The sequence below is a fragment of the Marmota marmota genome, unplaced genomic scaffold (genome assembly GCF_001458135.2).
Source record: "Marmota marmota marmota unplaced genomic scaffold, marMar, whole genome shotgun sequence".
NCBI lineage: Eukaryota > Metazoa > Chordata > Mammalia > Rodentia > Sciuridae > Marmota > Marmota marmota.
This window is the reverse complement of record NW_025999968.1, coordinates 195,416-208,731: the sequence shown is the minus strand read 5'-3', so window position 1 is coordinate 208,731 and position 13,316 is coordinate 195,416. Positions and strand designations below refer to the sequence as shown.

At 34.7% G+C, this 13,316-nt stretch overlaps 1 protein-coding gene across 3 annotated transcripts in view; it reads right to left on the bottom strand.

Moving 5' to 3' along the window:
- Gsk3b (glycogen synthase kinase 3 beta) overlaps positions 1–13,316 on the bottom strand; it is a 170,626-nt gene that overhangs the window by 148,365 nt on the left and 8,945 nt on the right. The window contains exon 1 of one of the 3 annotated variants that reach the window (XM_048803256.1): positions 13,014–13,177. The exons of the other annotated variants lie outside the window; for them this stretch is intronic. Within the exon in view, the coding sequence (XP_048659213.1) occupies positions 13,014–13,023 (10 nt within the window). The 5' untranslated portion in view covers positions 13,024–13,177. Of the gene's footprint in view, positions 1–13,013; positions 13,178–13,316 lie in introns of those variants that run through there. 3 annotated transcript variants of the gene reach the window in all.

Sequence of the window (13,316 nt, the reverse complement as noted above, 5' to 3'; positions counted from 1 at the left end):
ATTATTCAGTCATGTAAAGGAATAAAGCACTGTTACATGCTATAACAGGGATTAACCTTGAAAATATTTTACTTAGTAAATGAAGCCAACACAGAAGATGACATAATATATAATTGCATTTATGCAAAATGTCCAGAGCAAGCAAATACATAAGTAGATTAGTGCCAGGGTCCATAGCAAGGGGCAAATAGGAAATGATTGCTTAATAAATATGGTGTATCCTTTTTAGTAATGAAAAAGTTCTTGAACTAGATAGCATGGTTGGTTGTACAACATAAGCATACTTAATACTACTGAACTGCACTTTAAAATAGTTCCAATGGTCACCTCTGTTTATTTTACCACCACAAACAAAGTTTTTCTCTCCCTCTCCCCTTAAATGAAATAATGATCTAGAATGAGGTCAGATCACTTGCTACTGTGTTCTACCACCCACACCTGCTTTCCACTAAAAGAAAAGATTTATTATGTTTAGACTGGCATGATGGCACAGGGCTATAATTCCAGGTGCTAAGGAGGCTAAGGCAGGAGGAACACAAGTTTGAGGTCAGCCTCAACAAGTTAGAGAAACCCTGTCTCAAAGTAAAATTTAAAAAGGGCTAGGCAAGTAGCTCAATGGTAGAGCACTTGCCTACTACATGTGAGGCCCTCAGTTTGAACACTAATACCAACAACAAAAAAAGTTATTTTTAGCAACAAATACTCAGTCTGTAGTTTCTAAATACTATTTCCCATTTTAATTCTTCTTAAGGAATCAGAACTCCTTAGAGAAATAAATGGTTCCAAATCCAAGGCAGATCATGCCTAAGATGAGTCTGGAACATCTTACCACACTATATTTTACCATACTGAAAAAACAGGGTAATCAAAGAGTACTAAGGTTATATGAAAGGGCACAAGAGTCAATATGATGGGGCTCCCACTAGCAAAAATGGGACAATTTGAGAATTGAAAAGAATATAACAGATTAAAACATATGTTTTCAAAACCACAAGTTCATACAGAAACTTAAAAAACTCACTGGCCACATCTCTGAAATGCTATGAAAACATTCATTCTGCTTTTCCTCAGGATAATCTTATAGTTGGTAAGATAAACTTATTTATAGAAAAACTCCAACTACTAAACACAAAATATCACATTGGCAACCTCTAATGAAATAACAATCTGGATTGGAGTCAACACACTTTTCCTATAAACAGCCAGAAAGTAAATAGCAGGCTTTGCAGGTCACAAAGTTGTCTCAGCTACTACTCTGACACTGTATCCCAAAAGTAGCTACAGACTATATGTACACTAACAAGTACAGCTACATCCTAGTAAAAATTTATTTACAAAATAAGGAATGGACCAGATTTGGCCAATGATTATAGTTTGCCAAAACCTTGATCTAGATAATGATCATTAATGATGATTAAAACCATCACATGAATGGGAACCTTATAATGGATAGCGGATGGGCTAGTAAGTATAAACCCACTAAGGTAGTGCTGCCCTTTGCCCTGATTGGAGCACCCAGCAGTACATGATTGGCAAATTTCAAATCTGGGGCAGGCAAAAGGAAAGGGCTATAATTAAAATGGCTACAATTGGATCCAATTAATGCTGAATACTGTATCTTAAAAATGGACCACCAGATTTTCTAGTTGGCACAGTAAGTGCCCTAAATTTTTTTTTTTTAATATTTATTTATTTAGTTAGTTATTGGCAGACACAACATCTTTGTTTGTATGTGGTGCTGAGGATCGAACCCGGGCCGCACGCATGACAGGCGAGCGCGCTACCACTTGAGCCACATCCCCAGCCCTTTTGTTTGTTTTTAATGTGAGGTATATATTCAAAGTAGAACAGATGCTTGTGTAGTCAGACTTTTTAAACTGTACATGTATGTATATATTTTAAACTGTTTTCAGGCTAGTGTGTTTCCAGTGGCAGTTGTGTTACATTGACTCTTAGGTATTAAATGTTTAATCAAATGTTTAAATATGAGGAATGCACCAAAATACTATGGGATGTGAGAATCTTTTTCTCCACTTGGGATGTCTATAATCCTATTCAGTTGATTGAAGTTGTTTGAGATGCCCTCCAAAATTTTGTTTAACTTTCTATGACATTCAGAACCACTAACACTATTAATTGTGAATTGAGGCACATGGAATATAGTATGCTTTTTTTCTTTATTTGCTATTCCTTTTCAATTCTGAGGAAATAGAAGAGAGTTTTATCCCCTCTTTGAAAATTTTATTCACTCTAATTTTTTATTTCTTGCTTTGAAATAGCCAAGATACTTAGGAGCTCTAAGAAAATCAAACAGTTTTCACAGCTTGAGGCAGAGATTATCGAGGGAAACTTTCTCATGAAGTAAAATACTCTTTGTCCTTGCCCAGGACATTTTTAAAGGAGCAGCTTGCAGTAAATACCTCACTGCTTTGTCATTAACTAGGTGAGGGAGGGAAAAATGAATCACATTCCTTCTTTCTTGTTTACTGTCTTCTTTCTTTTCCATCTCTCTTGTCCCTTTTCCTTCTATTAGGCTTTCTACGGGTGTTGAATTTGGCCTGTGAAATGGAGTAATTTTCATTCTACTTTGTTAGGAACCTGGTACAACCAAAAATTTTTTCCATTTAGGATTTTTATTTTTAAATTACTTATAAACTATTAAGAAACTTTCAAAAAAATAAAACTAGACAGAATAGTATAATGAACCATCATGTATTTATTACCAATTTCTATAACTAGATATAATCAGCCTTGTTTCATATACTCTCACATGTACTCCCAAATATTTTAAAAGTAAATTTCAGGGGCTGGGGATGTGGCTCAAATGGTAGCGCGCTCGCCCAGCATGCATGGGGCACTGGGTTCGATACTCAGCACCACATAAAAAATAATAAAGATATTGTGTTCACCTAAAACTAGAAATAAATATTTTTTTTAAAAAAGTAAATTTCAGATTTCATGATTTTTTCCCAGGACATTTTATTATATATTTAAAAGATAAGGGGGCTGGGGTTGTGGCTCAGTGGCAGAGCACTTGCCTAGCATGTGTAAGGCACTGGGTTCGATCCTCAGCACTGCACATAAATATGTAAAATAAAGGTCCATCCATAACTTTAAAAAATTTAATAAATAAATAAATAAATAATAAAAGATAAGAATGCATAAAACAAATGAACAAATTCAATTATAGGGCTGCAGAACCAAATAATTCTGTGTACAGATCTAGGAAGAAAATCTATTCTCAAGCTTTAGAGAGAAGTTCTTCTTTGGCTGGTCGGGCCATTCCAGGGTTATAGGAAAACAGGATGGGAAGTGTGCAAGAAATCATGAGTAACTGGGATTGAGCACATGGGGATCTGGGTATGTAAGAAATCCCCAATAAGAATATTGAGCAAGGGTGAGGGGGTTGAATATACAAGGGGCAACACAGTTACAGGAAGCTACCAAAAATAGGGAATAAAAATTCTAAGCCTAGGGAAAAGGAAGATAAATAAATCCCATATATATAAGTCTTCTTTAACCCTAGAACTTCTTCCTGAGGACTCTGGACTCCCACCTTCTTTAATATTTTGTTCTGATTAGTCTTGTTTTGTGTAACTAGAGTTTCTAGCTCTGTTTTTCTTTCTATTGTCTGGCCAAGTAGTTATTCAAGGGTTAACTCTCAAATACACTAGAAAAAGAAAGAAATCTTCTCCTTTGAAGAGTCCTAAGCAGGAAAAATAAATGGTAATACGGTGGGAATAAATCTGCCCCATGGAGGATGAGTGGCCACTTGAACCTTTGATTTCAGCATCCACCATGGCTGATACACTCTAGTCCTAATGTTTCCACTGCACAGTCCCTTTCCATGTCTGGGTCATGCTCTATATCTGTGACAGGCTCTATTTTAATTTGTAAAGGATCAATATACATTGGTAAGAGTGAAGATGTCTTTGAAATTACTAACCTACACGTTTTTCTAGGTAGCCAGCCAATTAAGAAAAGATTAGTTTCTATAAAATGTTTGAAGTGCAATGTCTGTTGCTTTTAAGGATTTTTCTTTGGCAGGAATAACTGATTTAAAGTATTAACTATATGTGTCTGATACCTTCGTTTTAATGGGTAACTGAAGTTAAAAATGGTTAAATTAGATTTAATATAAGTGAGATAAACACTTATGAATGTTAGACAAGATATCTAATTTAATTTATATAGTTAAAATATCATCAACTGCTAAGTTTAAATTTAAGTGTTCCTGACTTCTGAAATTCCGTAAGGCAACATATATTTGGGTCTATTAAATATGTTTTGATAAGTTGGTAAATGGAAAAAGTTTTAGGGTTGCTTTGCTTCTCGGCCTAAACTAAAAGCAAGGTTACTGAATGTAAACTTTCAATAGATGTTTTTCTATATACAGGGAATAGAAAAGTTTCAGCTTTGCTTGGGTTCTCTTTTTTATTTTGGGCTGTGGGGTAGAGGGGGTAGTAGGGATTGAACTCAGGGGCACTGGACCACTGAGCCACATCCCCAGCCCTATTTTGTATGTTATTTAGAGACAGGGTCTCACTGAGTTGCTTAGCACCTCACTTTTGCTGAGACTGGCTATGAACTTGCGATCCTCCTGCCTCAGTCTCCCCAGTGGGTGTGCACCACCACACCTGGGTCAGCTTTCTTTTGATTATCTTGTTAAAAAAGAGTAATAGTCTAAATTCAGAAATTTCATAAATTTGTATAATTTCAGAATGTAAATTCAAAAGTCAACAACTGGAAGAAGGGAGATATAAAAAGTTATAGGTATGAAAATAATGTATGTTTCTGGATGAGAAAGTATTTTGTATGATAAAGTAATTTTCTGTGCTAAAGTTGAAATAGAACAAAACTAAGGATATAAACAATTTGCAGAATGTCTAAGGAAGTTGCAGTGCAATGATACAATAAAATGTTCTCCAAATCATGCAATTTATAAGCCAAACTTTTCTATTAGCAAAGTACCTTAAAAACCTTGGGACTTGGGTTATGGATAGCACAATGGCAAAGCATTTGCTTAGCATGAACAAAACCCTGGATTTGATCCCTTGCATTGAAGGGAAAAAATACAAAAATATTTCCTAAAAAGAAAAATATTTGACTATAAAAATGATATATTACAATCTGGTCTCTATGCTTAAGTTTCAAAGTTTAAAATTTTTGGTTTAATTTTTATCATTCATCATTTTTTTAAATAACAACGAAACAGAAAAGATCTTCATGTACAAGAATAATACAAGCAACAATAAAAAATATTAACACCAGTGACCACAGGAAATAATAAAGATGGATGTGGGTGAAGTGTAATACTTCTTTTTTTTTTCCTTAAATCAAGACCTGCTATGTTAGTTAGCTTCCATTTTTGCACAATCATTCAGATACCCTTAGGAGAATTTAGTAGGTAAGCTCTCCAGCCTAAATTACCTGGGTTGGAACCTAGGCTCTGCCACCTGTTGGTACAAAACTTTGGCAAAAGTTACCTAACCTTTGTAAGCCCCTGGTTCCTCAGTTAAAAATAATAAATCTGGCTCAAAACTCACTCTGCAATATTGATTTCAACTGTACTTCCTTTTTTTTCCCTTAGTTAAAACCAAATCTAATTCTTATTTTAAGAAGCTTCTTCCATCTCTTCTAGCCACTGTTTAATTGATAAACTGATCAATTTTTAAAAGAAAGTTATCTGCTGTTAAAATTTTTATTGTAGTGGACTGGGGCTATGGCTCAGCGGTAGCACACTTTCCTGACATGTGTGAGGCACTGGGTTCGAGTCTCAGCACCACATATAAATAAATAAAATAAAGGTCTATCAACAACTGAAAACAAAAAAAAATTAAATAATTTATTGTAAAAGAAGAAAACAATTTAAACTTTACGTGTATATGACAACTATATTCTGCTTAGTAAGTAACATGACAACATAAGCTCCTAAGCTTTACCCTAAAAACCCTTAATTCATCAAATTTCAATAAGCCTCAGTTTCCTCACTTATAAATTATATTTGTCTTATAGGATTGTGGTAAAGATTAAATAAGAATTATATTGCTTAGAACAGTGCAATGATACAATAAGTATTAAAAAGAAGTCTGGAGAGCCTGGATTTGAGATCTGGACTTATTCTCTAGTAGCTAGAAAAGTCTAAATAAACCCACTAAAATGTATTTATCACAGTTTCTTCATCCATTGAATAGGATAATATTGTCTCAAGTAAGTCATTTGAAAGTTAAACAACAGTGCTTGGCACACAGTAAACACTCAAAGAGTAGCTAAATCTCATGGACTCTAGCATTAAGATCTGGCCACCATCAAAAGCATCTAAGGAAAGTCAATACCCAGCATAACTACAAATTTTTCTAGTTTCTTTCCCACCCTCACTCTTTGGTCCACAACAGCATCTTTCATCTCTTCCCTACATTTTAGAAAATGCACAGGCTTTATGGGATAAATAAAAAACAACAAAAAGATATGCTGTATTTTTTTTTAATTGGACATAAAGTAAACTACATTTTAAAAACTACTCCTAAATTAAAACTGAACATGAAGCCGGGCCTCGTGCACACCTGTAATCCCAGCAGCTTGGGAGGCTGAGACAGGAGGATCCCGAGTTCAAAGCCAGCCTCAGCAGATGCAAGGTGCTAAGCAACTCAGTGAGACCCTGTCTCTAAATAAAATACAAAATAGGCCTGGGAATGTGGCTCAGTGGTCGAATCCCCCTAAGTTCAATCCCCAGTACCCCTCACAAAAAATGAACATGAACAAAGTATACATAACAATTTATATTAATAATACATTCAAGGCAATGAAGTCAGGCAGTCTCCTGCCTCTGGGGATCTTTCTTTCTAAGGACCCCAGGAACTGACCCACTTACTCCCACTCTACAAGTCAAGACAAACATACCATCCCTTTGTTTCTTACTAAGTTCTCATTCTCCATTGTAGAAAGAAATGTAAAACTAGAAATATTTTCTCTATGCTCTCAAAGTGCACAGCCAGTCTTTAATTTTTCTAGAAACTGACAGGCAATATATTTAGATAGACTGATTGATTTCTTAAGGTCTCTAAAGTTTCTTTGTAAAAGTTATTCCTGATGTTCAACTGAATTTAAACAGAACTATATCTAGCTCTTTAGTAACTCCTCTTGGTTAGAGGACATAGCAGGGGCTGGGGCTGTAGCTCAGGGGCAGAGCGCTTGCCTAGAATGTGTGAGACATTAGGTTCAATCCTTAGCACCACATAAAAATGAATAAATAAAATAAAGGCATTCTGTCCATACACAACTGCAAAACATTTTTTTTAAAAAGTACACAGCAAATATTTCCTACTTACACAGAAAACAAATCTCTTCCTTGCTTAAGAATTACACCTTAGACCAGCCAAACATCTCAACAGTACAAAATCAGTCAGAGACAGGATATCATGCTGATCAGAAGAAAAGAACTTATTTCTCAAAACCAAATATGGACAGCCGTATTTTATTGCTATTTTAAAAATTACATTATTCAGCAACATAATTGATAGTTTATTAATATATCATCCTCTGAGAACGCTCTAGAATTGACATATTAATATGCACTAGCATATCAAAGAAATATTACATTAAATACCCAAAAATAGGTCCTATAAAGAGTTTTCATAACTCCTCAATACTACAATCACACACCTAAGTATATCCATGAAAAAAAGGGATCATTCATATTTAAATACTGTTTACTATCTTCTCTCTATTCTTATACAAAACAAACTACTTGATGAAAAGTAATCTATCAGATTTCATTGTTCTAAATCTCTTTTCTAGCCTCACCCACTCCAAATAAAACTCTGGAAGGCTTGTACACCTACAGTGGGTGCACAATGTGCAATGTTTCAAAGGTACTATGCTTACCAACCAGTGCACTTGAGTTCTTTCGATCATTCACCCATCCATCCACAGTTCAGAGTCACTCTGTGCTCAGCACATAGTAAAAGAGAAGGGTCTATATATCTCTTTCCCTTCCCTACTATTTCTTTCCATTTAAATAAAAATCCACATTTGACTTTATCAACTAATTTCTCTTATCAAAACTTAAATGTTCCTAGAAACAGCAGTGATAGTTTGATGACTGGATAATTCCTCACCATATCACTACTATTCCATAGTATCAAAACAAACCACCTTCAATTCATATATGTATTAAGCAACCCAATATTGAAAGCATTATGCTCCATGTTGCAGAAATATAAAGGTGAATAAAATACTTTTATGCCATGTTGGAATTTATGATCTCCCAGAGACAGATAAGTTAACAAGAATATAAGGCAGACTATAAGAAGGATCATAGAGAATTCTACAGTAGTTACATGCAAGTGAATTCATGCCTCATGGTATGGCATGGATGATTATATGCTTGGGGTGCTTTTGAGACTCTGAAAGCTGAGGAGGTGTTTGAAAGATCAAGGAAAAGAGCAAATGACCAAAAAAAAGTACCAATAAAATTTCATTGGGGCTAGGACAATCATGTTAATGATAGTATCTAACAAGCACTTATTTTAATAGCTGTGCTGAAAAAATATGGAGAAAAATTATTACCCCCTATAGCAAACAGCTTTCTGAAGACCATAAAAGTCTATTAACCTTTTTCAATGACATAAAGTTCCAAAATAAATGGAAAACATGACTAAAAACAAATAAATGATGCAAATCAATTAAATGTTTTTAACCCATACACATCTTTTTATTACTTGAAAATAACACAATATCTGACCAAACAGGTTGAAAACAATAAAATAATTTCTGAATAAAATGCTATACCTGTACTGTCCAATACAATAAACACTAGCAACATGTGGCTACTGAACACTTGAACGGTGGTTACTCAAAATAGGTATGTTAAGTGTGAAGTATTAGTTTATGAAGATTTAGTAACCAGAAAAAGAAAGTAAAAGAATAATTTTTATATTGATTATATGTTGAAATATTTTTGGATATAAAAGGTTAAAGTATATTTCACCTATGTCTTTTTACTTTTTCTAATGTGACACAGAAAATTTAAAACTGCATGTGACTCATATTTGTAGCTTATATAATTCTGAATAGCTCTTGCTAATCAATTCCTCAATATCAATATTTTTCAGATTTCTTTTTTGGGGTGGGGGGATGTACTAGGGATTGAACTCAAGGGCACTTAACCAGTAAGCCACATCCCCTTCCCTATTTTGAATTTTATTTAGAGAGAGGGTCTCACTGAATTGCTTAGCACCTTGCCATTGCTGAGGCTGGCTTTGAACACACAATCCTCCTGCCTCAGCCTCCCCAGCCTCTGAGCTCACAGGTGTGCACAGCGCCCAGCTTTCAGATTTCTTGCTTCATGCTGTTGTTTAATGTTAGAATGGTAATCAGTTGATGATAACAATACAAAATAACCTCAAACATCTGTTTCTCAATGTCTAGAAACTGCAAAGGTAGAGACACCTACCAAAAAAAGTATATACCCTTTCTAACTATCCTTTGAGAGCAAATATGGAAAAAACAATGAATTAACAACTTTCCAGACATATTTAGCAAACAGTATTTTAGGCACAGTTGGCTGAAATTGTGAGATTACGTTAAAGGGCTGGAGTTGTGTGGCTCAGTGGTACAGCGCTCGCCTCGCACATGCGAGACCCTGGGTTCAATCCTCAGAACCACATAAAAATAAATAAGTGAAATAAAGGTATTGTATCCAACTACAATTTAAAAATAAATATTAAAAAAATGCAAAAACTTTAAAAAAAAAAAGAACTATTCAAAGATATAGGATGTGGAAAATAGGAAAGTCAATCTGAAAAAGAATGAAAAAAGTCAGAGGATGACAACTGTTCAACAGTTTCTGGAGAATAATCAGGTCAGATATTAGCATAGAAGGAGGACTCTAATGAAAAAGAATATCCAAAGAAAAGGGAAAGGGGAAGAAGGTAGCAACCCAGGTACATTTGTGGGGGGAAAAAAAATGACAACATGTCACTGTAAACAGTACAAGGAAAAGAAAATGGCAACAGCAAAGTCCAAAAAAAATCTTAAAACAAAGGAAATGTGATCATGGCTTTGGAAAGGACTTCATTCTTCCTTAACATGTTAAAAATAGAATTACCCTATGACCCAGCAATTCCACTCCTAGGTACACACTCAGAAAATTGGAAAATATATGTCTATGCCAAAACTTGTTCATAAATGTTCACAGCAGCAATTATTCATTCTAGCCAAAAACCAAAAACAATTCTAATGCCTATCAACTGATGAATGGATAAATAAATTGTGGTATTTCAAAAAAAAATATTATTCAGCATTAAAAATGAGGTATTAATATAGGTTACAATACGAAACAACCTTGAAGACATTATGCTAAGTAAAAGAAGATAGTCATACAAGGGAATGTATTATGTAAATCCATTTATATTGAATGTCTAGAATAGGTATCTAAAAGATTAGTGGTTGCCTAAAGCTGGAGCAAAGAAGATACAGAATGACTACTATTGGACATATGAGTTTCTTTTTGGATAATAAATGTACACTAAAATTAGATTGTGGTGATAGGTACACAACTCTGTGAATGTACTCCAAACTACTAAAACTTAGTGGTTTTTTTGGTCCCAGGGATTGAATCTAGGAGTGCTATATCACAAGCCATATCACTAGCCCTTTTTAGTTTTTTGAGACAGGGTCTCACAAAGTTGCTTAGGGTCTCTCTAAGTTGCTGAGTCTGGCTCTGAATTTGAGATCCTCCTGCCTTGGCCTTCTGAGCGGCTGCAATTACAGGTGTGCACCACCATGCTCAACATAAAATGTGTATCTTAAAAGGGGAAATTTTAACAGTATGAATTCTCTGAATAAAGTTATTTTGAAAAGGAAAAGTGATCATTGTACACTGTTTCTGCTAAGACTACTATTCAGTGCCTAAGTAATAAGAATAACTTAAATAATAGTGTAACTAAAATAGTGGCATAATTATATTAGCATAATAGCAAAGGGGAGATGGACATGGCAATAAATGATATCTACAATAATTAGAAGATAAAAAATAATATCTTAATTTTAAGAAATAGATTTAAGGCATGCTAATTAAAAGTGAAAAAAACTCCTAAAGGAAAAAGCTGTCATAGTTAAGGTTGCATCTAAGAAGTATGACTGGGGTAGATGCTTAGTTTCCATTATAAGCCTTTCTGTACTATTTGATTTCTTTAAATCACATTATGTACTATTTTATAAAAAATAAATAAACTTTTTAAAACTGGGCACAGTGGCACACACCTGTAATGCCAACAGCTTGGGAGGCTGAGGCAGGAGGACTACAAGTTCAAAGCCAGCCTCAGCAACTTAGCCAGGCTCTGGACAATTCGTAAGACCCTTTCTCAAAATAAAATATTTTAAAAAGGGCTCAGGATGTGGCTTAGTTGTTCAGTGCCTCTGAGCTTACTCCCTAGTACCAAAAATATAATAATAATAGTAGTAATATTTTTAAAAGAGAGATGCTAGGGATGTAGTTCAGTGACAGAACACTTTCCCTAGTTTCCTTACCAGTACCATAAGAAATAATTATTATTTTAGAAGACTAAGGAACACTTGATTTAGGAGAATGAAACCATGCGCTCTTCAAGAGGTAAAAGGCACAGGCTTCATGGACACTGATGCACTCTGCGCCTCTGATCTCTCAAGAGAACAGGTTTTCTTATCTAAGATGTTAGAAAAATGGAAAGTCAAAGGAAAAAAATAAATGATCCTTTGCCTTTTTCTCTACCAAGAAATAAACATCTGTTTCTGGGAGAAAAAAAAAAAAAACAGACAATATCTCTTGGCATTATAGATAAGCAAACTTACAGTAAGAAATATTTTAAAAATGATACTAAGAATTCACTGCTTAAAACTATTAGCATCTTACCTCTAACTACCAAGAGAGGAGCACTCTCTCTCATCTTTGCACTTATTCCCCATCTAACTCACATTCGGAGAAATAAAGGTTTAGTAATCTAGGAAGACAAATAGCAATTTTCTAGAGTAATTGGTATAACTTTTGTCTTAATTCTAACACTCTTCTGCTAGAGCCACTGTCATTTTAGGTACATATACACAAAATGGAAGCCCACTGTAAAAATTATTTATCTAAACAGATAAAGAATACCACCAGGCACAGTGACACATACCCATAATCCAGGCAGCTCAAGAGGCTAAGGCAGGAGGATCTAGAGTTCAAAGCCAGCCTCAGAAAAAGTGAGGCACTAAGCAACTCAGTGAGACCCTGTCTCTAAGTAAAATACAATAGTATTTGCTTGGTAACAAAGTGGCCATGAGTTCAATCCCCAGTACCAAAAAATATCAAGACATATGGAATGTAGAGGGTGAAAGCTCTGAAATACCAAGAGGTCACTATAATACTATCATCCTGATGCCAGGCCTAACTACAACACTTCCAATTTTTCAAGTGCTGCCTCCACAAACTCAGAAGTCTAACATTAGCAATTTGTTACATTCATAAAGAAAGTGGTTTAACTAATTAAAAAGAATTAATTGAGTTCATTGAATAAGAAAAAGTAGAGGATATCACACTTAAAAGATAGGTTAGCCTTCCTTGTTAAGAAATCTCAAACTCCTAACCTTTTTAATTATATCAACCAATTAAGCCCCTAAGAATTTCTCAGACCTACAAAGGAAAAATACTTCACCATGATCATCTTTTTTCTCTAGCAAAACAATTAACATACCTACCTTTTCAAATCTCACTACACAAGCCAGAAATCTATCTGGCAAATGTACTCTCTAAAAAGCTATTCATAATTCATAAGAAAGCTTAAATGACTCCATGCAGTGCCTAAGCATTCAACAAACAGAAGGTACAGACAGGTAAAATTCGAAACTGTAATTCCATACATACACCAAGGAGAAAAAAAATAAGAAAATAAGCTTTAAAACAGATATTCTGTTGTTGAGTATTAAATGTAGATGGACAATGGAAGGAATAGTTGGAAACATACCCTTGGCTAGCATACTAAAGACTTTAGTACCTTTGTCCATATCACTGAAATCCAACTAGAGGTTGGCCAATCAGACAGAGATGACCCAGTTCTCTTCCTCATCACTTCAGTGACCAACAAATTAGAAGATGTTTGATGTGAGAAGTTACTGCAGAAACCCAGCTCTCCAGAAGAGACTTTCCTGCCTCCTGCCCCTTTAAAAGAGAGTTCAATTAGTATAATTTAACCTTCTCTAGCTGAACACTTTGAACAATTGTCAGAGTGATTTCTCCTGGAGCTGTTTGAGCTTATACTAAGTAATCTCAATATGCATATTTTCTTGAATTTTCTGTC